Below are 26,056 nucleotides of genomic sequence, written 5' to 3' on the forward strand. Positions count from 1 at the left end.
GGCAAGAACTTGACCGAGTTCTTGAAACCTGCCTAATAAGTAGTTGTTGCTGCAATTACAGGCATATAACTTGTTAATTACGGCAGAAAAACATGCACACAAAATCAAGTAGAAAGCATTAAGGTGAGTAAGGAGCCAAGTAAGAGGCAGGCACGTAGCCCCGCTCTCCCTGTCTGTTCTCAACGTAGCGCCAGTCTCTGGCAGATGGTTGAGCGCCGTCTCTGGCAGCAGGTTCCAGCAGCAGTACCACCTGTCCTTCATACAACGACAGCTGGTTGCTGCTGCTCTCTCCGCCAAACTTGTACAAGGCGTAGAAGAACTGCAAGCAACAAGAAGAAGTATTTGCACGTTTAATAATTTTGCGTTGCTAGGTATAATCATAGCTTTGGAGTTTCCTATACTATAGAAAAGTACTAGCTTGACATTTTTCTTTACTTGTGTGAACAAAAAAATACATAATGAACACAATTAAAAATTAGTGTTCATTGTGAAAATGCATAAAAAGCTATAGAAGCGCTAGTGATTTGACGAATTAAGAAACTTCAAACGTTATAATTTTTGACAAACGAAAAAAATAATAATATGGGAAATGAAATGCTGAAGAAAATAATTTCAAAAAAGGATCCTGAGGAAACATAACTTGCGTAAATCTTACATAGTATTTTCGGGCGATATATATATTACGTAGAATTTTTAAACAGTACCTATTTGATTGTAATCAAATACATCGATTAAGTTCCATGGAGAGCCATAAAAGATGTACCATAAAAAATTCTGAACCAAATATATTCTTGAGCGTTTCATGGAAGTTCTTAATGATAATGACCTCAGCATAGGCAGCAGATGAGCTCTCGTCATCGGAGGCTTCAGCACACGTGGCGCGGTCTTCACTCTGGACGCCTCCTTCAGGAATCTCTTCGTACGCGTGGCTGCTGGCAGGATCCTGTTGAAAACGAACTTCGAGTTATGAAAATTCTTTAGCGAAATTCCGAAGAAAACATACCAACGTTTCGTGTGAAATTAAAACATTTAAAAAATTTTTAATATTGATGTTTTAGCTTAACAAGAGTTTATTAACCTAGAGCAAGATTTACAGGTGCAACATCAACACAAGATATCATATGGGAATTTACAACCAAATATGTTCAGTATTTAAAATTCAAATACAACGCGGTCATAAAAATACTTCGTTAACAATTTATATTTTTCTTCCTATCATCTTGTTTCAGTTATTGAGCCCAAAATACTGATATAACTGCCTCAACAGATACACATTTTTTTGGCACGTAAAATGTACTTGGTCAGATATTTGCTTGAAAAAAAAACACCCATAAGTGATAGAAAATAGAAATATTATAGAATTGTAAATTTTATCTCCGAGTTGGCCAGTGGTAGTGAAAAATTCATGAACCAGACAATGGATGGTTGAATAGCTGAAAAAACTTTCAATATCTTTAGATATTGAGAATTTTCAAACGATAGTTTGAATAAAAAATAGATGCCGGAAACAAGAATGGGAAAATCTACATTAGTACAATTGGTATCCCATTGGAATTATTTAAATTTCGTTCGTAAAAAAGTTGACAGATTTCCGTAACCAATTTCTTACCGTCTTTAACTCTTCATAAATATTTTCGCTGGCCGCGTCTTCTGGGTCATCATAACCTCCTCCTTCAGATTCACTATAGTCATTCACTGGGCCTGGGGCCATAGTTCTTGAAGCTTCTGTTCCTTCATTGGACGGAACAGACTTTCTTGGGGATCTCCTAACATCGGCCGATGGCAGAGATCTTCTTCCAGTTTTTCCTCCAAAGCCATGAGGTGGAGAGTTTACATCACCTTCGACAGCTGGGACAACTCCATACAGTTTCGCTCGGGCGCCAGCGACAGTTGAAGACCCAAAGTCGCTGGAGGATCTCGGTCTTAGAACTGGCATTTGTTCCCCGGGACTGCCATCCTTGGTACCGTAATGTAGGGGGGCAGCTGGAACCACTTCCACGAGTGCACTGGGATAGGAGGCACCGGCAACGGTCCCTCTCATCTGAGTACCGGACCCGGACCGACGGTGCCCCGGAACTGCCATCTTTGGTACCGTAATGGAGGGGGGCAGCCGGAACAACCTCCACGAGTGGACTGGGATAGGAGGCACCGGCAACGGTCCCTCTCATCTGTGTACCGGACCCGGACCGACGGTGACCAGGAGGGAGAGAGGACATGGCGGGGAAAAGGTCCTCATATTTTGGAGGATTGGATGAGGCTCTAGAGGGTGGATGAGGCAAGGTGCTGGCGGATGGCACCGTTTGTTGAGCTCGTAATTCAACTTCATGGTACGGAGCAAGCACGGATGAACGAACGAACCCAGTACGCTCTGGAAAATTTTAAAATATTACTATGTGATTTTAGCATAAAAATCAATCGAAACCATAGAACTTCTAAGAAAATAATGATTATGAATGACTATACTCACCGTTAAACTTCTACAAAATAAAAGAATACAACAAATTCTGCCTTCATATTTAAACACAGATTATACATATTCAGTTGACTTCGCTTAATGGGTATTACCGCATAGCTCCAATTCCTATGAAAATGTAATTTTCAGTTACGAATAACCGCTGTTTCCATGTCTGGAAACAATTTTCATGCTTGGGAAACCTTGTTCTAGATAACGGAGAAACTATGTAAAAATCCTTGTCTCTTTGTCTCCACAAGGAGACAAGGATACGGACTGTCATTGTCCACATGGAGACAAGGATACGGACTGTCATCATCCACAAGGAGACAAGGATACGGACTGTCATCATCCACAAGGAGACAAGGATACGGACTGTCATCATCCACAAAGAGACAAGGATACAGACTGTCATGTCATCATCCACAAGGAGACATGGACACGGACTTTCATCATCCACTAAGATACTGACCGCCAGCCACATGAAGCGACTCACCTTCATCATCTAACTCACCAGCATCACCCACATGGAGATATTTACCTCCATCATCCACATGGAGCTACTCACCCCCATCATCCACATGGAGCTACTCCCTCCATCATCCACACGGAGCTACTCACCCCCATCATCCACATGGAGCTACTCCCTCCATCCACATGGAGCTACTCACCCCCATCATCCACATGGAGCTACTCACCATCATCCACATGGAGCTACTCACCATCATCCACATGGAGCTACTCACCACCATCATCCACATGGAGCTACTCACCTCCATCATCCACATGGAGCTACTCACCCCATCATCCACATGGAGCTACTCACCTCCATCATCCACATGGAGCTACTCCTGTCTCTTATACACATCTAGATGTGTATAAGAGACAGGTGGTACAATGTCATCAAGGCTGAGAGGTGGCATTTGTGACCAGGTGGGTATTGCAGAGGGATTAGTAATGCTGACACCGGAAGCAGAATAGGTTTCTGAGCAGTCGGATGATATTGATGCTCCATCTCCTTGTTCTTTTTTCTTACGTTTAGCTTTGGGCTTGGGCATTCTGCTGGTTTTTTGTACAAACAAGGTACTCCAAATAGGTGCCCGTCTCAAAATTAAGACTTTTTTCTATTTATTCACCGATTCAAAAATGTACTCACTCTATCACATACACACGTCCGTAGTCGACCGAAGCTCGAACCGGNTTGAAAAATTAATTTTTTTAATATTCGAAAATTAAATGAGAAATTCATGGTACATCTTTAAGATTGGAGACACTGGATTCTTTGGAAGTGTTGTCTTTAAAAAGTAATTTTTAAACGTATATTTTATTTGTACTATATTTTCAATGCTGCACGTGGCAATAATTTGTTAAAAAACTAATGATTTAATTCCCAAGGCATAGATAATTTGTCGAAATTAGCAAATGGGAGAAAAAGGATTCGAAATATTCTAATTTGTTCTATATTTTCAATGTTCAAATAGGTGAGGAGTTGATTATCTTATTTTACAAATAATTTCAATAAAAGGTGAATTTAATAAAACGGATGGAACCTAACGCAAAACTCCTGTACCACAGTCACTAAACTGAGTAGGTATTAGCCGACACAGAATCATGACCCTAATGAACTGTAACAGATGCCGTAACGTATCAATTAGTCGTAACAAAAGCAACACAACTGTTGCAATAATATTCTGTACCAGACGAAATAACCTACCAATAAGTTACTACAAAAGAAACACACCTGTTGCGGCATATTTCTCGTATCAGCAGCAGCAGGAGGGTTGACAGATGTCGCTCTGAAGCTGAAATGTCCATCAGCAACAAACTTGAGCTGTAAGAGCTTCTCGCACGCCGCCTTCCACTGCCCTTCAGCGGCCACCTCGCCGCCTGCAACGTTCTGCATACAATGGAACACATGAATTTTGATGTGACAGTTATCAGTAAATTAACTCATTAATATCGACTAAACCAACATTACTTGAAAATTTTAGTTAGTGCACAGTTGTAAAATTCACATATTACTCGGTTTCAGTGAAGATAAATGTTCGTTTGTGGCAGTTAGTTACCTAATTATGTAACAACCGCTCCAGTATTTTCACAGTCAGTACACAGGTTTGAAACTAACATGTTTCCCGAATTTGAAAAAGATTCAAGCACCTATGTAGCAGTTATCAGTTAATTACCTCATTATGAAATGCCTGGTACCATACTTGAAATTTGTGCCGTACAAAATTACAATATTTCTCGAGTTCGCTGGAGATACAATTTAATTTGCTCCAGTTATAGGTTAATTACAAAATTCAGAAATGACTTGCCAACATGGAACTTTTAGCTATCACTGCGTAGTTGTAAAATCAACACGCACTTAGAATAATTCAATGTGAAATAACCTGAAAAAATAAGGTACAAATCCTTCATTCAGAACGTACCCTTGTAGACTATTCAAAAAGTGAACGAGATCATACACTTAAAAAATCCAGCGAGTTAACGTAGAATAAATCTTTACAAATTAACAAAAACGTGGCCAAATAGTTTAGTGGAGGAAAATATAAAATTGAAATAAATTCACGCGTCAGGGTGTATGACTTGATTCAAAATGGCGCAGTACCAGCTTCAGGACGCAGTACCTGCTTCACGGCGCAGTACCTGCTTCAGGGTGCAGTACCTGCTTCAGGGTGCAGTACCTGCTTCAGGGCGCAGTACCTGCTTCAGGGTGCAGTACTTCTTAGCGAGCCTGCCGTGCAGTAGAGTGCGGGCGCTTAAGAAGGCAGTGAGGCAGTTGCCAAGTATAGCTGACGCTGAGGCATTAAATTGTGGCAGTTCCTCCAGCAGTTGGCAATGCAGTGCTTCGTAGTCACTGCGCGCACGAAGCAGTTCCTCCTCCAACTGCAGTTTATGAAAAATTTCATTACTGATATTCTAGAAGGGCATAATATTTAATATTAGATCGATCAGCTAGGGTACAATTTTTAATTTCCTTCTTATACTTCCATCTTAAAACACAATAAGTCATAGCTTTCATTATTTCAAGCAAATTAGTTATCAAATTTTATTTTTGTCTTTTATGTTCGGATATTTGCTTCAAAAGAAAAAGTTACAATTTCAATTGGAAGCGGAGCGCTACTGTATTCAACTACGTTCAACTAAACTTAGCTTGGATGAAAATCATCACCATCATCACTCCTTACTGCCGCTAAGATCACTATAAGATCTCCTGATTGATTCTCTAGAAGTTAGTACAATTTCTACCGTACACCACGCGGTCAATCATCACCTTAGCACGGCCAGGGTGAATGATATGGTACCGTATCTATCGTGAGTACACCTGAGGTCTCTGTCACGCTCCAACCAGTGATACACCACGGTCACTCACCACCCTAGTACGGCCAGGGTCCCTGTTACGGCCCATCTTGTGCTGGACTGCACCACATACTACCGTACATCACGTTCACTCACCACCCTAGTACGGCCAGGTTCCCTGTTACGGTCCATCTTGTGCTGGGCTGCACCACATACTACACCACGGTCACTCACCACCCTAGTACGGCCAGGGTCCCTGTTACGGTCCATCTTGTGCTGGGCTCGGTCGTAGTCCAGTAGTTTGTGTTCACGTTTCACCAGCAGCCGCTCAGTTGTGTTGGTGAGGGACAATACGGTTTGCAGCGGCACTTGCACCATCTCGTTCATTGTGCGTTCCTGTGAAGATTGAAAAAATACTACAAGATTTTTGCATGTATTATCCCAATTCAATTTCTTATCGTGTATTTCACTCGATATAAAAATATAAGTACCTATAAAATATGAACAATGGATTCCCACAGTCAAAAGTTTGAACAATTTGGCACTTTAGAAACCTCAATAAAACATAACTTAAAAAAATATAACTCAGTACTCACTGCAGTGAGTTACAGAGAGCGCATTTTTTCGTCGACGAAAACTTGAAGTCACGGACGGACAGACAGACAGACGGACATGGCGAGCACAATAGTGAATTTTTTTCCATAAATGAGAAAATGCTCTAAAAAGGAAGGAATAAGAACGTACAAAGGGAGGGATGACGTTGTTGCAGACTTCTCTGGCAGCGGTCCTGACATGATCCAGCACATCCTGGTAGTGACGTGGCAGTCCCTCTCCTGCCAGCAGACACTCTGCCAGACCCTCGGTCAGGGCCAGCTCAGATTTGTGTCTGAAATACCAGCATTTCTTTCTTAAGTTCATGCATGTTCTTTTCAATTGCATATGCCAGCACTTTTTTCGTAAAAAAATAAATTCATGCATGCTTGTTTTCTAAGACATAGCAAAGAATACCAGCTGCAATGATCGAAATTTTCATTGTTTACACTCTCCTGCAAATTAAATTGCCAGGATACATTAGTGCCTGGAAAACATTGCAATATTTCATCAAAGAAATCATTTCAACAAAACGAAAGTGATGGATAAAAGTCCACTACTGCGATAACTACACCAGAAAATTAATAAGTACGTCAGCGTTTGCAAGCTGATAAATCATTTCCTTGGTGTAAAATTAGTGAAAGTTGACTATTTTTAACAAACGAATGCACATACTTTAGGTAACCATTGGAAAACAGGTAAAATGAAATGTCCATCATAATATCAAACGAAGTATCTTGGTAAAATGAAATGTCCAACATAATACCATATGAAGTATCTTGGTAAATTGAAATGTCCAACATAATATCGTACGAGGTATCTTGGTAAATTGAAATGTCCAACATAATATCGTACGAGGTATCTTGGTAAATTGAAATGTCCAACATAATATCAAACTAAGTATCTTGGTAAATTGAAATGTCCAACATAATATCAAACTAAGTATCTTGGAAAATTGAAATGTCCAACATAATATCGTATGAAGTATCTAGGTAAAATGAAATATCCAACATAATATCGTACGAGGTATCTTGGAAAATGTTGAAATATCAAACATAATATCATATGAAGTCTGTTGAGTTGAACACGCACCTGAGAGAGAGGAGCTGCTGCAGTTTGTGCGCCTGCTGCTGCAGCGTCGCCACGTCAGTCAACACCGCGCGGTACTCGGCAATCACGGTCGTCATGTGTACGTCCTCAGGCTGAAGAATTATTAATTGTGTTCACTACTGCAATGTTGCATTATACGCCATGTGTACATGTGTTGCGTTGAAAGATTACACAATGTGTTAAGAGTATATGTTGTCATGCTGTACATACTATTAAATAAAGCATCATCAGACCATATATGCTATTCGATTATACATCGTCACACGGTCGTAGCATTCTATTATGCAAAGTCAGATTATCTATACTATTTAACAAGGAATCGGCATTCCATTTCCGACATGTGCATAATTATGCTCCCTTCACAAATCCATATAAATAAATTTTTGTGCAAGCAATAAACTGGGTGTATATAGTCGACTATAGAATAATACGAGGAATAAAATGCAATTGTTTACCCAACCGGAGAGGCCGAGGGAGGCAAATGCAACTGTTCACCAAGGTGGAGAGGCCGAGGGAGGCTGAACGAAAATGTAATTTCTCACCAAGGTGGAGAGGCCGAGGGAGGCAGAGAGGCGTGACGTGACCCTAGCGCTCTTCTTGGCGATGGAGTGCAGGGACAGGCGACCCATGCGGCCTCCCCCAGCAACCGCGGCCTCGGGGGCGCCGCTGCTGCCCTGACTGCCGTACTTGCGAACTGCGAAGTTAACAGCAGTCAGAATTGCTTTGAATATTACCATAAAATTAATTAAAATACTTTACTTAGTATGTTTTGGTTGGATTCGCTTTGTTTAAAACTTAACTTCAAAGCTTCAGGATACGTCTACAAAGCTTTAAGCTAATGCTGTCGGAAATCGTTTACTACTAAGAAATTTGCTGATGAAAACTGAGTATTTACGCCTCAAAACATTGCGAAAAATGGTGATTGAAATTAGAGAGTTTGGGCGCAGCATGTTGAAGAATGCGTGGCAACAGCACACCACGCACCAATGTCCATGCGCCTGGTGTGCGTGTTGACAGCGTTGGCCACGTCAGCCATGCGTTGCGTGGCGGCCGTGAGATGGTCGTGTTGCGGCTCCCCGGGCGGCGTGTAGGAGAGCAGCCGGTCCAAAAACAGCGGGTACCTTCACACGTATATAAAAATTAAAGCATTCAATAATAACCACTGCTTAATATTGATAAATATCTCTGAAAGAAGATACCATACCTTCACACATATAAGAAAATTAAAGCATTCAATAATAATCACTGCTTAATATTGATAAATATCCCTGAAAGAAGATACCGTACCTTCACACATATAAAAAAATTGAAGCATTCAATAATAATCACTGCCTAATATTGATAAAAAAGATTAGAGTACCATTAATAAGGAAATACTCAGTGCCATCAGTCTCCTTTTCCCCAGCATGGAACGCAACACAAAGCTTGGGACTGTGTCTGCGCGGCTAATGATCGCACTTGCTAAAAAGAGCAAAAAATTCTTACGCGATAACTAATTTCAATGGAAAATAAATGCGTATATGTGATTAAGGGAAAATAAAGAAGAACCCACTTGAGGATGCGCTGGACAGGCTTGATGAGCACTGAACGCATGTCAAGCAGCTGTATTTTGTGCTGCTGCAGCTCCTTCAGCACCTGCTCCATGTATTTCCGCTTCACTCCGTGTTGTCCGTACTGAAAAAAGTCATTTTTATAAGTAATGCATAACTTAATCTACTCCATACATTGAGAGACCTCATTGATAAAAAGGTTGGTAAATTGGTTTGAAATGATTGCGTATGCATGCCAGTGCAGTAGAATAAAATGTTAGACATGATACCTGTATTAACCAAGGAGGGTCTGAGGGATAACTAAGAATATGCCTCAAAGTATGAGACATGGCTAATCATATACCAGGGACAGTAAGAGTTGTCACCATGAACATACGAGTTATGACAATGAAAATTAGAGATCTGACCATGAACATAGGAGTTCTGACCATGAACATAGGAGTTATGACAATGAAAATTAGGATTCTGGCCATAAGTATAGGAGTTCTGACCATGACCATAGAAGTCCTGCTCATGGCCCCACCTGAGACAGCAGAGGTTCGACGACGGTGGTGTGGTGGGCGCAGTATGTCTTGTAGGCGTCGCAGAGGCTGTCGCTCTCGGCCAGGAACACAGCGCCGATGTCGAGCTCGTCGTCACTGTTGAAAGACACGCTCTGCAAGCTCTTCTGCAGCTGCTTCGCTGCTAATATTATCTGAAAAATAACTGCTGATTTAGCTACGTTGATCATACTAATTGTATCTGCACAGTTTCATATTGATTTATTATCATTGATAGGTAGCACTTGGTTTAATTTAATTAGTATGTCTTGGTGTTCTAGACCCGTCCTATCGATGTGAAATCATCAATATGTTGATATTTCAAGAGATTTTAGCACCAAGAGCTCATGAAATAATTTTCATGCATTAATTTCATAAGGAATGGTCAAGTTTTGCATAATTACATAGTACTTTTTTCGATAAAATCTTGACTAGGATTTTGCATGCAGGGCAACAGATTAAAGTGTAAAATGCCAACTGAAACAGATTACTTGTAAATTTTTGCTTTTCATTCTCAACGATGACTATCACTGCATTTTAGTCCGATAATACCATTAATGATAAGATAAAATTCACGAAAAAGATAAAATGCAAGAGCAAGATAACTGTTTCCTGCAAGCAATATGTCACCATGAACATAGGAGTTCTGTCCATGAACATAGGAGTTCTGTCCATGAACATAGGAGTTCTGTCCATGAATATAGGAATTCTGTCCATAAACATAGGATTTCTTTCCATGAACATAGGAGTTCTGAGTTCTGACCATGAACATGAGAGTTCTGACCATGAACATGGGAGTTATGACAATGAAAATTAGAGTTCTGACAATAAACATAGGAGTTATGACCATGAGCATGGGAGTTATGATAATTAACATGGGAGTTATGACAATGAACATTAGAGTTATGACCATGAACATGGGAGTTATGATAATGAACATTAGAGTTATGACCATGAATAAGGGAGTTATGACCATGAACATGGGAGTTATGATAATGAACGTGGGAGTTATGACCATGAACATAGGAGTTATGACCACGAACAAGGGAGTTATGACCATGAACATGGGAGTTATTACCATGAACATGGGAGTTATGACCACGAACATGGGAGTTACGACAAATAAAATTAGAGTTATGATTACGAACATGGGAGTTATGACAATGAATAGTATTAGAGTTATGACCATAATCATAATAGTCCTGACCATGACCATAGGAGTCATGCCCATGCCAACACCTGAGACAGCAGGGGCTCGACGACGGTGGTGTGGTGGGCGCAGTATGTCTTGTAGGCGTCGCAGAGGCTGTCGCTCTCGGCCAGGAACACAGCGCCGATGTCGAGCTCGTCGTCGCTGTTGAAAGACACGCTCTGCAAGCTCTTCTGCAACTGCTTCGCTGCTAATATTATCTGAAAAATAACTGCTGATTTAGCTACGTTGATCATATTAATTAAATGTGAACAGTTTCCAATTGATTTATTATCATTGATAGCAATTGATTTAATTTGATATTTTCTTAGTGTTCTAGACCAGTCCCATCGATGTGAAATCTTCAACCTGTTGATATTTCAAGAGATTTTGGCACCGAGAGCTNTCGACGACGGTGGTGTGGTGGGCGCAGTATGTCTTGTAGGCGTCGCAGAGGCTGTCGCTCTCGGCCAGGAACACAGCGCCGATGTCGAGCTCGTCGTCACTGTTGAAAGAGACGCTCTGCAAGCTCTTCTGCAGCTGCTTCGCTGCTAATATTATCTGAAAAATAACTGCTGATTTAGTTACGTTGATCATATTAATTAAATGTGAACAGTTTCCAATTGATTTATTATCATTGATAGCAATTGATTTAATTTGATATTTTCTTAGTGTTCTAGACCAGTCCCATCGATGTGAAATCTTCAACCTGTTGATATTTCAAGAGATTTTGGCACCGAGAGCTTATGAAACAATTTTCATGCATCAATTCTATAATAAATGCCTTGTTTTTCATTCACAATGCGCACTATAATGCGCTTTGTTTTTCATTCACAATGATGACGATTGTCACTGCGTGTTTGTCAGATAACACCATTGGAGATAAGATATAATTCACGAATAAGATAATATGCATACATGAGCCAGGCACCTGTTTCCTACACGCAATATGTCAGTTACGACAGCAAACCGTACCTGTTTGACGTTGCCAGCAAACTGTACCTGTTTGACGCTGTCTCTTATACACATCTAGATGTGTATAAGAGACAGACTGTACCTGTTTGACGTTGCCAGCAAACTGTACCTGCTTGACGTTGCCAGCAAACTGTACCTGCTTGACGTTGCCAGCAAACTGTACCTGCTTGACGCTGTCTCTTATACACATCTAGATGTGTATAAGAGACAGGTACCTGCTTGACGTTGCCAGCAAACTGTACCTGCTTGACGTTGCCAGCAAACTGTACCCTGTCTCTTATACACATCTAGATGTGTATAAGAGACAGTGCTTGACGTTGCCAGCAAACTGTACCTGCTCTGTCTCTTATACACATCTAGATGTGTATAAGAGACAGCAGCAAACTGTACCTGCTTGACGTTGCCAGCAAACTGTACCTGTTTGACGTTGCCAGCAAACTGTACCTGCTTGACGTTGCCAGCAAACTGTACCTGCTTGACGTTGCCAGCAAACTGTACCTGCTTGACGTTGCCAGCAAACTGTACCTGCTTGACGTTGCCCATGAGCGTTGGTAGGTCTACCCCAGCCTGCTTTGCATGGGTCGCCGTGGTGCGGGCGACCTGCAAAACGCCAGACAAAAATTATAGCTTTTTAGTGGTTATAAATCATGACCTTCATTCTTTTATCGTTTTTTTTATTCACAGAGGAGACCACAAAACACAATAACAGAACATCAATAATAATTTTTAAAAATAAAAATACTTCCTAGTGAATACCCACCTAAAAAGGGGCTTCCATTATTTACAGAAATATCCGTCAATGCAATATAAATACCAGCATGGAAAGAAATTCCCACAACCGCTATAAGATTTAACAATTATTAACAAAATTGGGAAACATATTATATAATTAATATATAATTTCATATTATATATTAATATATAATTAATATATAATATGAAGTAGACAAACTGCCATAATGATACTAATTTTATTTAGCTGCGCGAGTCATAGTTGCTGTATTGAGAGATAATTATAATATAATTTGCGGTATTGAGAGATAATTATAGTAATATAATTTGCTGTATTGAGATAATTATAGTAATACAATTTGCTGTATTGAGAGACAATTATAATATAATTAAGATATAATATAAAGTTAAATGCAGACCGTACTTGCACGAGCGCCTCGAGGTCGTGGATGAGAAACGTATAAATTATAATATTGTTAATATATAATATAATTGATATATAATATAATTAAGATATAATATAAAGTTAAATGCACACCGTACTTGCACGAGCGCCTCGAGGTCGTGGATGAGAAACGTATAAATTATAATATTGTTAATATATAATATAATTGATATATAATATAAGTAACATATAATAAACTCCACCTCTGTAGTGAGCAGCTCCTGGACCAGCTCTCGTCTCAACACCGACCGCTTCTCCTTAGCAGCTTCTGAGTCTGGGGAACAAATAATACAATTGCTTTGAAATACTACTACACTGTTAGAAAAATTACCGTTAACGGTATTACCGGCGTTTCAGTGGCCGGTCGGAACGTGAAAAGAAACACCGTGTCGTCGTTTTTATTCTAATTTAACCCTAGAAATCCGTAAAACATCAGACAAAAACGGCGAAAAAGTTTATTTTCACGGGGCGACCGGCCACTAGAATGCCAGTGGGAGCGTTTTTTCTAACAGTGTACGGCATAAACGAATTACAGTCACTTTTAAATAGAAAATGATTAAAATATCCATTTGATTAAGCTCTTGCTATAAAATGTAGATTTCTGTTAAGTAGTAGTACGAAGTAGTAGGTAGGGTTTGCTAGTGCTTCAGCCAATAAGCTGTTTCGCACCGAAGGTAAAAAATTAACATTCCAGTAATGCGGCAGGTTTCAATTATTGAAAATTTTTCAATTTTTTCATCACCCACAAGGGGCGGAAGGTCTCAGATGTGCAGCCCGCTGAAGGAAGCAGCGTTAGCATCTCAAAGAGACGAAGTGACAAGGAGGGACAGGTGAAAAGCAACAGAAACGAAGACACTCGAACGAGAGGTCGCGTACACGGGACGTCGGCCGCCCGCACGAGAGAGACAGAGAAGGGAAATGTAAGGAATCCTACCTACTTAATAACCAACTTAATGTATGGAATCCTACCTACTTAATAACCAACTTAATGTATGGAATCCTACAAACATAATAACCAACTTAATGTAAGGAATCCTACCTACATAATAACTTAACCCGCAATCAGACACCGCGAGCTGAGCGGTGGGGCGCTCAGGAACAAGTTAGATTTCTTTTAACAGTATCTTTCTATCTAAGTCTTTGAACAAAGTATATATTACGTCTGTATTTCGATACTGGACACCGGCTGAAAACTAAGATTTCCTTAAAATAACCATAAAATTGCCAGAGAAACGACTGCAATAACTCTAAAATAACCAAGTTACACCAAACTAGCCCTGACATTATCCTAAAATTAAACAAAAAACATCAGAAATAATACAGCTACACTAGAATACCATTAGAAGCACCGTACTTCGAATAATACAAAAAAAAATCCGAAGATAAAACAATAACTTCTTGATAATAAAACAAAAATTACCAGCCTGATATAAATTAAAATTACTAGAATAACCATCTTAAATTAACGCACTTCAATCAATTCTTGACTTAATTATTATCATTAGCGGGTCTGCTGAGAAGCAATACTTATATAAACAACCACCTGCGTTATTTTTTTCTTCTTCTTCTGATGCGGGAACAGAGACAGAGAGGTCAGCCACGTCCCCAGCAGCAGTAGAGGGAGGCTCCAGACCGAGCATGTCTGCGTCAGGAGCCACGTCATCATAGCGATGGGTGAGACCCACCCCGCTAGTGGTCCCCAGCGACCGCGTGGCCGGCAGGCTGGCTGCCCGGCCTGAAGACCGACCATCGAATTGCATCAGACTTTCCATGGACATTGAGGTATTTTTAGCGCTTACAGTTGTTCAGGTATTTTTAGCGCTTACAGTCGTTCAGGTATTATTAGCGCTTACAGAGTTGTTCAGGTATTATTAGTGCTTACAGAGTTGTTCAGGTATTATTAGCATCCAAAGAGTTGTTGGGGTACCGGTATTACTAGCATTTACAGAGTTGTTGAGGTATTATTGGCATTTCCAGAATTGCGAGAGTCGAAATTGGGCTTTCTGTAATCGAAACTGAAGGATTGCAAATCAATCAGAGATTACATTAACGTAACCGAGAAGTCAAGCTTCAACAGGGACATTCAACCATGCATAGAAGCAGAAACAAAAACTTAGGATGCAAGACACTATATAGGCAGATATTGCATATAACGAATATAACTCAGAAAATGCGTAACTCTTTAAGGCACATGCAAGTTACTCAGTAGTGAAGAGCCCCGTGAAGACGGGTGAGTACATGAATGTGATCAATGGGTTCATTCTGTATTTTTAGCGCATTTTCTTATTTATGGAAAAAACTCTATTGTGCTCGTCAAGTCCATCAGTCCGTCCGTCCGTCCGTTTGTCTGTCTGTTTGTCCGTCCGTCCGTCCTTCCGTGACTTCACGTTTTCATCGACGAGAAAATGCGCTCTCTGTCACTCACTGCAGTGAGTACTGAGTTATATTTTTTGTATATTGTCTTATGGAAACATCTCAGTTGAAACTAGGAAAAAATACTGTATCTTATCTACCTGTATCAATTAGCAAAAACTTACAATAAATGTCACGAACAAACCATGCAGACGGCTCAGTTTAGAGGCTTCGAATATCTGAGTATATTTAGATGCATACGGTAATTTTCAGGAATAAATATAAGAGCCACACAGCTAACACAAAACAAGACAGTAAATGTATATATATTTACATATTATCTTTCTGTCGTAACCTAGCCTTGGAACATTGCCATGCACAGTCAACTTATTAAAACATTCACAGTTCGTGTATTGAAAGGGAAACTATTTCCAGCAAGTGTCTAGGTTTGCGTACCATAAATGAGCTCGTATACAAACAGCTGATTTAATTCCAGTTATAAACCTGCAGTCTACTTGTGGCCACTTTAATTACCAGTCCTATATTAACGAAAAGTTACCACGGCTTCGTTTACAACTAACAAAAACCAGGGGTTAAAGAACACAGAGAAGTACGCACACAAAGAAGGAGGCGGAGGTGCAGGCCTCAGAGGGACCAACACAGAAGACGCTCCTGTAACAAAAAACCAATGAACCATCATGGATTTCGGTGTTGGTTTCATTATTTCAACGATCGTGGTTTCTAAAAATCGTCTACTACAGGGGAAGGATACGCACACGAAGGAAGGTTTTTCGCTTATTCACCACTATATATCACTGGATGAGTAACAGAAAAGCAATGGGCCTGCACAAATTTCGGTTTTGATTCCATTTTATAGGTCGTAGTTTTCGACATCGTCTCCTACATAGCATGTGAGGGATGCGCATACGCAGGGAAGGCTCTTGATTATTCACTACGATATTACTGGACGTGTACCGTATCTATAATACAATTGTGAGAGAGATTAACTATACAAAATGCACTGTATATCAAATCTTATATAAATGGGGTAGGGGCACTGGTCTGATGATTGAAGCCTCATCGAGAATTGAATTGCAAAATGTGTAACATAAATATTTAACGCGACTTATGGTCCCAAGCTTTAGGTTAAGTGCTGACGTTACCAACTATGGTGTTGGTAATGTCATATGGTAATTCACAAGATAGTTCACGTGTTGAGTGTAAGGATCGAATAGGTTATTGTACGAATGATCTTCTAATAAGAGTGTATTACTGATATTGCTGGCGAGTAAATAATAGAGAAGAAAAAGAGATGTAAGAATCTGGACAAAAGCTGGAAGCGAAATTGTTTCGCGGTGCAAACAAGACGTAGGAACGCTAAGTAATACACGATTGATGGAGCAGATGACGAGTTATACATTGAATAACCGTTAGCCATAAGCACTATATATTGTTTCTATTATAGGTAACGTAAAACACATTCATACGTCCACAAGTTGATAGAGAAAATTGAATCGATTGCGTCAAACATCCCTGAATCAACAGGATGCCTGCGAACGCCAGATAAAAAAATTCATGATGCAGTAACCCTAAACAAAGACAGTAAATAAATACTTAACAATCACGTACAAAGAACATATAACGAAATATTGGTCGCATGCAGCAAATCGACAATGAAGTACACGCCTGCGTTTCAAACTTCATTAATTATTTATATTTATACAATTATACAGAAATTGACAGTGAAAAAATGTTATCATATATTCGAAACGATTATAATTTATAATTTGCTATTAAAAAGATCAGCTACTCACGAGCTGCTGCACGGTGGGTGACGTCACGCGGAAATTCTGCGCTGTCAACGTTCGCCGCATGCTGGGGCGCGCCAGAGCTGTCACATGCGGGGGCTTGCTTGGCGGTGCAGGAGGGGGTTTGATGGTCGACGGTGGCACTCTTGTCTGCAGACCTCAAGTCATGTATTGATGAATTCTCCGGGATATCAGTCACTAACTTACCTATTATAGATCCGGAAACCAAATTTTCGTCTTTACTTGCTAGGGTTTGACTTTCGGAAGGCAGTTGAGTTAAGTTTTGTTCACAAGCCGGAGATGGTTTCGTAAAGAGCGATTGATCGTTGCTCGAAAGAATATCGTGTTTGAGGTCATCAAGTAAAGTATCAATCATAACTTCACTTCCCATCGGTGCAGTTTGCAAGAGAGATTTCGAATCATCAGATAAATCGAGAAGATCATGACGTATTGCTACGTCTTCAGAGGTTTCTTGTTCGGGTAAAGCGCCTTGACGAGTTAAATTAGCATGCGGACGCGTTGATGTTTTGGGTGATTCTTTAGGGTGTGGCAATAAAGGTTGAAGTTTTTTGTCGGACATTGACTGGGAAACATCAGCACTACTTCTCATCTTTAGAGATGCCCGAGAAGGCAAAGGGGGACGAGAAGGCTTATTTCCTTCAGTCATTGAAGCAACGTCGCTTAGCGGAGGTGAAGGCGTTGAACTTGAACCAAAATTACGAAGAGATGGCGATTCCGCTTTCTCGGAAGAAGTGGAACTTGTAAACACGGTTCTATTAACTCGACTTGGACGCAGCGGAAAGCTGTGGTCTAAAGAAGAAATATTTTTGTTAAGCTCGTCATCCAATGCTTTAGATTTGATGGGACCGAAATCGTCTTTGCTGTACACGCGCTTTGCTTTCAATGCGTCGATGCTGACGAGGTTGACATTATTTCCATTTGTTTCACTTTTCCGGAAGTTCAAATGCATGTCTCCTACACCGATATCGTCAAAATTTAATGATGAATTGACTTCCAAATCACCACTACGAGGCAGATTAGAATTTGATAAAGTGTCCCCTGGCAGAGATAAAGGATCACTCTTATCATTAAAATTATCTCTTTGCTCCTCGATATTACATATTTGTTCTGCAGACAACATACGGAAGTGATTCCTTGGGCACATGCCACTCTGTAAAGATTGAGTTTCAACAATGGCCCAATTTTCATCGATTATTTCGACGACTTTGAGGGTCTCTCCCTGAACCACGGAAACATCGCCCTTCTCCTGCGCAACGTAGCTATGCTCAGCAACGGCCCAGCCTTCCATGATGGGCACCTCCGTGGCACTGGACGGTCGTAGCAGGAAACTTTCGACGGGTCCGTCCACGCAGTCTACAATGATATCCACGTACGAGGTAGGGAAGATGCCACGCTCGGTCCCGATCATGCCTAGAGTCCAGTGAGAGTCAACGTGCTTCAGGAGGTGGATGATCTCATCCCTCCTGAAACTGAGCTCATTAGGATACTGGCCGCTGAAGTCGTACACGGCTTTAGCGTACGGGTTGATGCCCGTGTTGTCTTCCGTGTAGCCGGTCTGCAGCATCTCGTCCACCTCGTGGTCGTATCTCAAGGGCGAATAAATATAAGGCTAATTTTTTACGATGGTAATATTTTCGCATGCTTCGATCATTCATTCAGTCGAAATTATTTCATTGATTTAAATATTGAAATACTTTCATATAAAGCTCAAATGTTTAGCAAAATATTAGGTCAACATTTCCTAAAAAAGGGATAAAAGACACATTGATATTGATAAGAAGAAATTATCATGAAATAATTATTTGTAGAAAATAGATGTATATCAGTACCATAGGAGTTAAGAATAAGCATTTTAACACTAACCAGTGCATAAAATAACTGAATAAGATTACCTGTTGGAGTTAACGACTCCTCTATTAGTGTTACTTGAGAGCGTTGGTCGTAGAGGACTTCTGTGATCAAAATACTCGTCAACTTTCCTGGTCAAGGAACTGCGTAAATTATCAGAATTTTGGGCAAACATCTGACGTGACAGAGGCGCGTTTTGGGCCTTAGGCTGGTCGGTGTTGGAAGAGTATGCCCCAGATTTAGAGTTTGCTTGATATAAACTCGGCATGTTCACTTTGAAGTAATCGTCGTCAAAAATATCGTTTTCATCATTTGATTCTTTCCAAGAGGTTTCTATTCTCGAGAGCACGGCTGGAGCATTTGCGTCGTACGCGATATTCTTTGGGATTGTGAAACTAGATACTACATTTTCACTGACATCAGACGAAGTAGAATTTTTTCCACCGAGTTGATTCTGAAATTGATTATCCAATTCCAGGCTAGGAGGGATGCTGACAACAGGGTCGTTGGGATGCATAGTGGATTCAGAGGAAGAATATCCAAAGATGCGAGAAGTTGGTTTACCAGGAAGAGTAGAAGTTTGTGCTGAGTTAACGCTGTTGAAATGCTCCGTGTTTTGTTCTGGGGCAGTATAATGGTGGTCTGTGATCTCTACAAAATTGGCTGGAAAAATACCAATGTTGTTCCGGCATTTCCCTCTGAGGAGTGAAAAAAAACGGATTAATATCACCGTCATTAAAAACCTGCAAAAAATATCTGAGAGAAATTTTTTGAACTCAAAAAAATTTTTGGCAGGTACAGGCCTTTGCATTAACGAGTTCAAGATAAAACACTATGAATGCAGCATAAAATTTTTTACAAAATTTCAATAGTAAAAATACAAGTAGGTACCTCAATGCATCACAACTGCCAGTAGACCTTGAAGGCCACGGGAAAAGTAGGTATTTAATTTAATCATTACAGTTTAATGCAGCATTGTGACGTTAAGTCAACGATTCAATCAAAATAGTCTGTACGAGTGGGTCCAATACTTTTTTTAATGCAAAAAGAAAGCAATATTTACTGACTAACAAAATATTGCAATATTTTCAATAAAAAAATAAACTCACACAACCAACAGTTCTCAAGATCTTGGGCAGAAATTGACGATGAAGCTTTGGAATAACTGTACCTGAACCAGTCCCCCACTGTACCTGAACCAGTAGCTGATCTTCTTCTCCTGGCAGACATCGCCCTGTACCTGAACCAGTCCTCCACTGTACCTGAACCAGTCCCCCACTGTACCTGAACCAGTCCCCCACTGTACCTGAACCAGTCCCCCTCGAGCTGGTGCGTTATGTGCACCACATCGCCTGGTGTGAGCAGCAACTCCTCGTCCAGCTGCGGCGTGAAGCTCTGCAACACTCGGCCCAGCTTACTGATTTTCTTCTCCTTGCAGACATCGCCCTGTTCATTAGATTATGGTTATATTATTGTTGATTAGATTATGGTCATATTATGGTCATATTATTGTTGATTAGATTATGGTCATATTATTGTTTATAAGATTATGGTCATATTACAGCTGACTCAGTTTCAAGCAGCAGGTCAGTTGATCATCACAACAGCTGATGCATTTTCAGGCAGCTTGTCATAAGGCATCGCCCAGTTGATTAGATCATGAAAATAGCTAATTCAAGTTCAGGCAGCCTGCCATCATATACCGTAGGCATCACCTTGTGCATTAGAAAATTGAAACATTGGCTTTATGTAGTCAATCATGTGCGTAGGATATTACAGATATGGAGAGAAAGTAAGAAAGTGCAACCTGCATCTAATTACAAGGAAAAAAGTTGGTTCTGATTTAAAAATGCAATTTGTGCATCTTCACAATGCAATATGTAGTACCGGTACTTAATTTTAGGTCAAATCTCACCTCAGATAATAACACTTCAGTGGAATTTTAATTGCTAAAAACTTGTAATAAACATACTTTTGATGGGCACAACCAAATGATGATGACAAATAAAATTGAAAATGGCCAGAAACTGATGAAAACATTGTGTCTCACACCAATTTTTGGTATTGCCATTGCATAATACACAAAAATTCTTGGTCCTGACCTGAAGAAGTTCTCGGTTGACACTCCATACAAAGTTGGCAGGGAAGATGCCTTCCTTGCCATAAGCTCTTCCTCTCCACCAGCTGTCATCCAAGGATTCAGATCCTACCACCACCGTTCCTGTAAGAAGGCCTTTTTTAAGTACAGTGCAAGTTTTTATCATGTTTTACATGATAAAAACTTAAACATGTTATCATCCTTAAACATGTTATCATGTTTAAGGAATCATGTTTTTGTGCCTACAAACATGATTCCTTGGAGATTTTAGTGCAAACGTCCAAGTTAAATTTTAGGGGTGAGGTTCTGCAATCTCATGTTCTGCTGAAATTTTCTCTGAAGAAACTCACTATGAACTCAAATTTAGGCCTCCTATTATTCAATTACACTTAAGAGCCAAAAATAACACATATATATGTATATGTGAAGTAGGTACAATCATCATGACCACAGGTCTCTGAAGTGGGCATTCCCAGAAAATTTTATAAGTGCTACTTAGTATCTTTGATGGGTGTTTCCTTGTATACATAAATGCCAGTTATGGAGTGCTGAATTTATGGAAAGTTATGGAGTGAATCCTGAGCAGTGAAGTGGGAAGTCTCAAGTGGGAAGCCTTACTAAAATAATCAAAATTACCTTTCATGAGAGATAAATCTCCCTCCTCCTGAGCAGTAAAGTAAGAAGTCTTACTCAAATTCAAATTACCTTTCATGAGAGACAAATCTCCCTCCTCCTGAGCAGTAAAGTCAGCAATGACCACCAGCAGCTGCTCATGGGGCTCTGAAGGAGGCAGCAGAGCTGACAGATCAGCTGCAACAATACAGCTGGCAGGAACTTTGCCTTGGCTTCCATCACCCCCACATCCATACACCCACAACTTGTCTTCAATGTTTAGCACCTGAAATACAGGAAAGACAGATGAAAAAATAAAATACCTTTCATGAGTCATATAGAAGTATTTATTAATAATCAATAAAGTACACAATCAGATGCTACTTTGTATACAACTATTTATGTAGTAACAATTTTAGTGCATAGTTTCAAATTCTACTAGGCAAGAATATGAAATTATAACAAAAATTACTAAATAAACTTGTTGAAAAATTCATTGACTTAAAAATTAGCACTTATACACTTCTCACCTGGAAAAGTTCTCCTTTTTGCAGAGACAGTTCTTCAGGCATTACACTCTCAAAAGAAGTGATGCATCGGCNCCTTCGATGGTATCGACTATCGAATGCTGTCTGTCGATATTGAGTCGGTATATCTCCTTGTTGGCACAGAAGAAGAAATCTGTGTACGGAGCTAAAAATTATGGTTGGCAAAGATATCAAGTACCGACTAGAAGGAATGAATGAATTGAATTTTTGAAAATGAATTCAAAAATTTCTGAAGAAATGAATTGAATTTTTTTCCAATAGCACTGTTTAGCACGATCACATATTTTAATCGTGCAAATGTTGCACGATCAAGTAGTGGCGCCATCACAAGTAGAGCCATCATTCTATGCGTGTATAATCCGCGCTGTCGGATTATTGACAAAATTCTATCATAAGTCAAGGTGTTGCTACTTGCTAGTAAATCTTTAGTTTCCTATCGCTTCAGCAGACACCCTCTAGAGTTACGTCATAGAGTCAGCACTTACGCCGGTCGGAAGTCGATTTTGCGTACTTACGAAGTTTTGATAATACGGCCCCTGGTCTACTTATAGGACTCAAAAATGAACTTGAGACAGAGTCTAAAAAACTCTCTGCTTTGCCACTATGGCTATAGGTCTACATGGAATATAGTAGCTACCATTATGACCACAAATAGAGCCTTCAAGTGATGTTTGGAGCCATAAGATTCCTGCTAGATTAATTAAATCCTATTTTATTGTTAGCGTCCACTATCAGTCATAGTGACAAACCAGAGAATTTTTAGAATGAATTCATTTTTAATTTCCGCATTTACTCAAGATTTGAACCAATATCTTATGTATGATGATGCTGGTATCCATGATACTTTACTGGTCTACTTATAGGACTCAAAAATGAACTTGAGGGAGAGCAGGCATGGAATATATCTGCTTGGTGAGCCGCGACTGAATTTTTTGAGCCGTGGTTTTATGGATTTGCCAGCCGTAATTACATTTCTTAAAATTTTTCTATGTCAAATAGTTTTTGAGTTGTGGAGGTTTTTGTTAAAAAAACGAAAAGTGGTCTAAGTTACCCCGCCGGTCTAAGTTACCCCACTTTACAGTACCTATTTAGTAATGATACTTGCACTAAGTCTAAGGTGTATCATGTATGAACAAATACCTTTATTTATTAGATATACATTTATATGTACCCTCATGTAATTGATGTAAAGACTAAAGATTGAAATCACAAATTTTTTAGAAGTGAATATCATACTAATCATAGCATTATAAGTTAGCATTCAAATAAGATTAAATTAAAACAATGAGAAGAAAAGGTGAAAAAACTTAAGCTAATGGAAAACAGAATACATTTGACATGCCAAGAGGCTATAGGCATAGTGGCAAACCAGAGATTTTTTAGAATCAGCTCATTTTCAATTTCCTCATTTACTCAAGATTTTAATCAACTTCTCAAGTATGATAATGCTGGTATTCATGATACTTTACTGGTGCCGTATTATCAAAACTTCGTAACTTTTTGTACTTCCGACAAAAAAGTTACGTGTTACATAAGTAACACGTAACTTTTTAACACGCTCTACCCTAATTTTGGCATTATCAAAATATTCGTACGTAAGNGTCCTGACATACCTACAAGCTACAAATCTACAATGTAGATACGAGCTCGACTGTAGACAGTCACTGAGTCAATGTCTCAATGAACGCAAAACTAACGGGACAACAAAGTTACATCGTCAACATATGGTCACGGCAAACACAATAAAAAATGTGAGTGGTGGATTAGGCACCTGGAAATTTCAACATATCTTTCAATAATTTTGTTACAAGGTCATCTGACTATTCGTAATTTTGTGTAAAAATGTGTATAATCACTAGGTAGTCCGAGAAATGATAGAATAATTCGTGCTTAATAAGAGGCATTGTCGGATTGGATGCATGCAATACACATCCAGCAAAAACTATGTCCGAATATATGAATAAAATCAAGCATTCTTGATAGCTTTTAACCGTGCTTCCTGGCGTAGCGTAAAAATGAGCACATTGTCCAGTGGTCTACGGTAGTAGTCTAATAATGTAAGAGGTGAAAACGTCGCTAGCTTGCAATTCCGGCATGCAGGTGCACCACAATCAGTTGACGCCGGACTGTGGTGCTATAGCAATGTGTGCTCGGTATGGTGCTGCACAAGATCGTTGGTGAATGAACATAGTCACGTAAAGAATATTTTGAGGCGAGTATTGTGTGCAATGAATGATACCTAGAATTAGTTACGCTATACGTTGAATGGATTGGGACGTACTTTTGGAATGTGTAATGACATGTAACAGTAGGTTATTTATTATCTTTTCAGAGAATAAAGGCACCTGTTCTTAATGTTATCAATTCCATGTTACTTAAATTATCGAAAGTACAAGAATTTAAATAAATTGCCGAAAAGTACAGGAATCGGCAACACGCCATGTGCCTATAACTTCAGTGCCGACACTTCTACGCATTCTATTCTACTTTATAGATTGGCAAAGTATTTACGTTCAGACGGATAATAGCGAAAGTATTTGTTGAAGAGCTATAGTAGCTTACCGGTTTGAAAAGAATTCTAGGTAAACTTATTGCGTGGCATTCTTTAGAAATGGTCGTTGCATAGACCTTTACCACATCCGACCGAGCTTCAAGGACGTTCAGTGAAAAACAGCATAGTTTCCCTCGTCTGCTGATTCCTGGAATAAACCTAGCATCGTAGTCCCATGGAGGCTGAATCGACATTGGCTATTCACGAGATCATTATAATTTCGACGATAATTCTAAGTCAGAAATAGATGGGAATTGTTTGAACAGCCGCAACAGATGAATTTTAACTATGAGGTGTCGTGAATCAGCTGAGTAAACAGCACCCAGGAGTTTCATTATCTCGTTGCCTGGATCGCTTTAGAAAGTTCTACTTGGAACTTGAATTCGGCTGAGGAAAAAATAAGTTGCTTGATAACTCCACGCCGCTTGTTTTGCGAGGTGCCGATATAGTTTCAGACGGCATGTACGGGAACGGGAAACGGAAAAATTCCCATTGCCGAATCGGCAAGAAACCAGCTACTTAGAAGTAATGGCCCATACACTACGTAATAATATTTAACTTCACACCGTTCACGTTAATGTTGCTACTCTTGTCCCGTCAATAAATAAATTTTAGATGAATACATGGATTATTTTGCTGCTCAAGAATGAATCTTGCTGTTTTACAGCCATCGTGACGAGGGATATAATGAATGTTAAATACCGTAAATAGTTATTATCCGGTATAAATTATACGACGCTCGTAAGTAAAAGTGATATACCTCATCGAGGGTGCTAGAACCATTGAAGAAACCGGTTACCATGATATCGCTTATAGAATATTGCTTATGAAGATAATGCACCGGATTTTAGTATACAGAATATCACTAAAAACTGCTGAGCATTTTGATATTTCATGTAATTTCTTATATCAAACATATTTGGAATAAATTAAATGAAAATCAATATCATTGAGTTCAAAAAGTAATATTTACATTTAAAATGAATAAGAACAATTGCTCGGAGCATTTGCGAATTTCAATGCATATTTATTGATGCGAGGACTAGCCAATTCAGTAAAGAATACTACGCATTATGCATGACATGACTAAGGAGACTTCCCATTTCCTGCCAGCAATCTTTTGCTAGCGTCTGCTTCTCAACAAATTTCCTGTTGCAGCCCTCGGTGATGACGATGTGTTCATGCGCTGCCATTCTCATGTTTTTAGCCAACCCTGTTAGCTAATTTAACTTCTTATTGCAACATTTTAAGTGACGTCTCTCAAAGGAGGAAAAATTTGAGGCGCCATCTTTGTCGGACTGGATGCGTCACTCGGAGGCATGAGCCAGACTTAGC

At 39.6% G+C, this 26,056-nt stretch overlaps 1 protein-coding gene across 1 annotated transcript; it reads right to left on the reverse strand.

Moving 5' to 3' along the window:
- LOC108666497 (dynamin-binding protein) lies at window positions 1-22,217 on the reverse strand. The gene is made up of 26 exons (XM_047879964.1): window positions 22,153-22,217; window positions 21,716-21,908; window positions 21,015-21,145; window positions 20,219-20,358; window positions 18,957-19,610; window positions 17,050-18,650; window positions 15,854-15,907; window positions 14,427-14,618; window positions 13,080-13,157; window positions 12,982-13,010; window positions 12,232-12,306; window positions 11,101-11,292; window positions 10,782-10,952; window positions 9,006-9,127; window positions 8,438-8,574; window positions 7,996-8,147; window positions 7,436-7,545; window positions 6,497-6,638; window positions 5,987-6,148; window positions 5,156-5,338; window positions 4,194-4,349; window positions 3,124-3,142; window positions 2,182-2,368; window positions 1,610-2,054; window positions 827-943; window positions 1-319 (listed from the first exon to the last, which is right to left on the reverse strand). Exons 1-26 carry the CDS (start codon window positions 22,192-22,194, stop codon window positions 119-121), a joined length of 5,685 nt encoding a protein of 1,894 aa, XP_047735920.1. The 5' UTR covers window positions 22,195-22,217; the 3' UTR covers window positions 1-118.
- Window positions 22,218-26,056: the final 3,839 nt, after the last annotated feature.

Source organism: Hyalella azteca, unplaced genomic scaffold (assembly GCF_000764305.2).
Source record: "Hyalella azteca isolate HAZT.00-mixed unplaced genomic scaffold, Hazt_2.0.2 contig4352, whole genome shotgun sequence".
NCBI lineage: Eukaryota > Metazoa > Arthropoda > Malacostraca > Amphipoda > Hyalellidae > Hyalella > Hyalella azteca.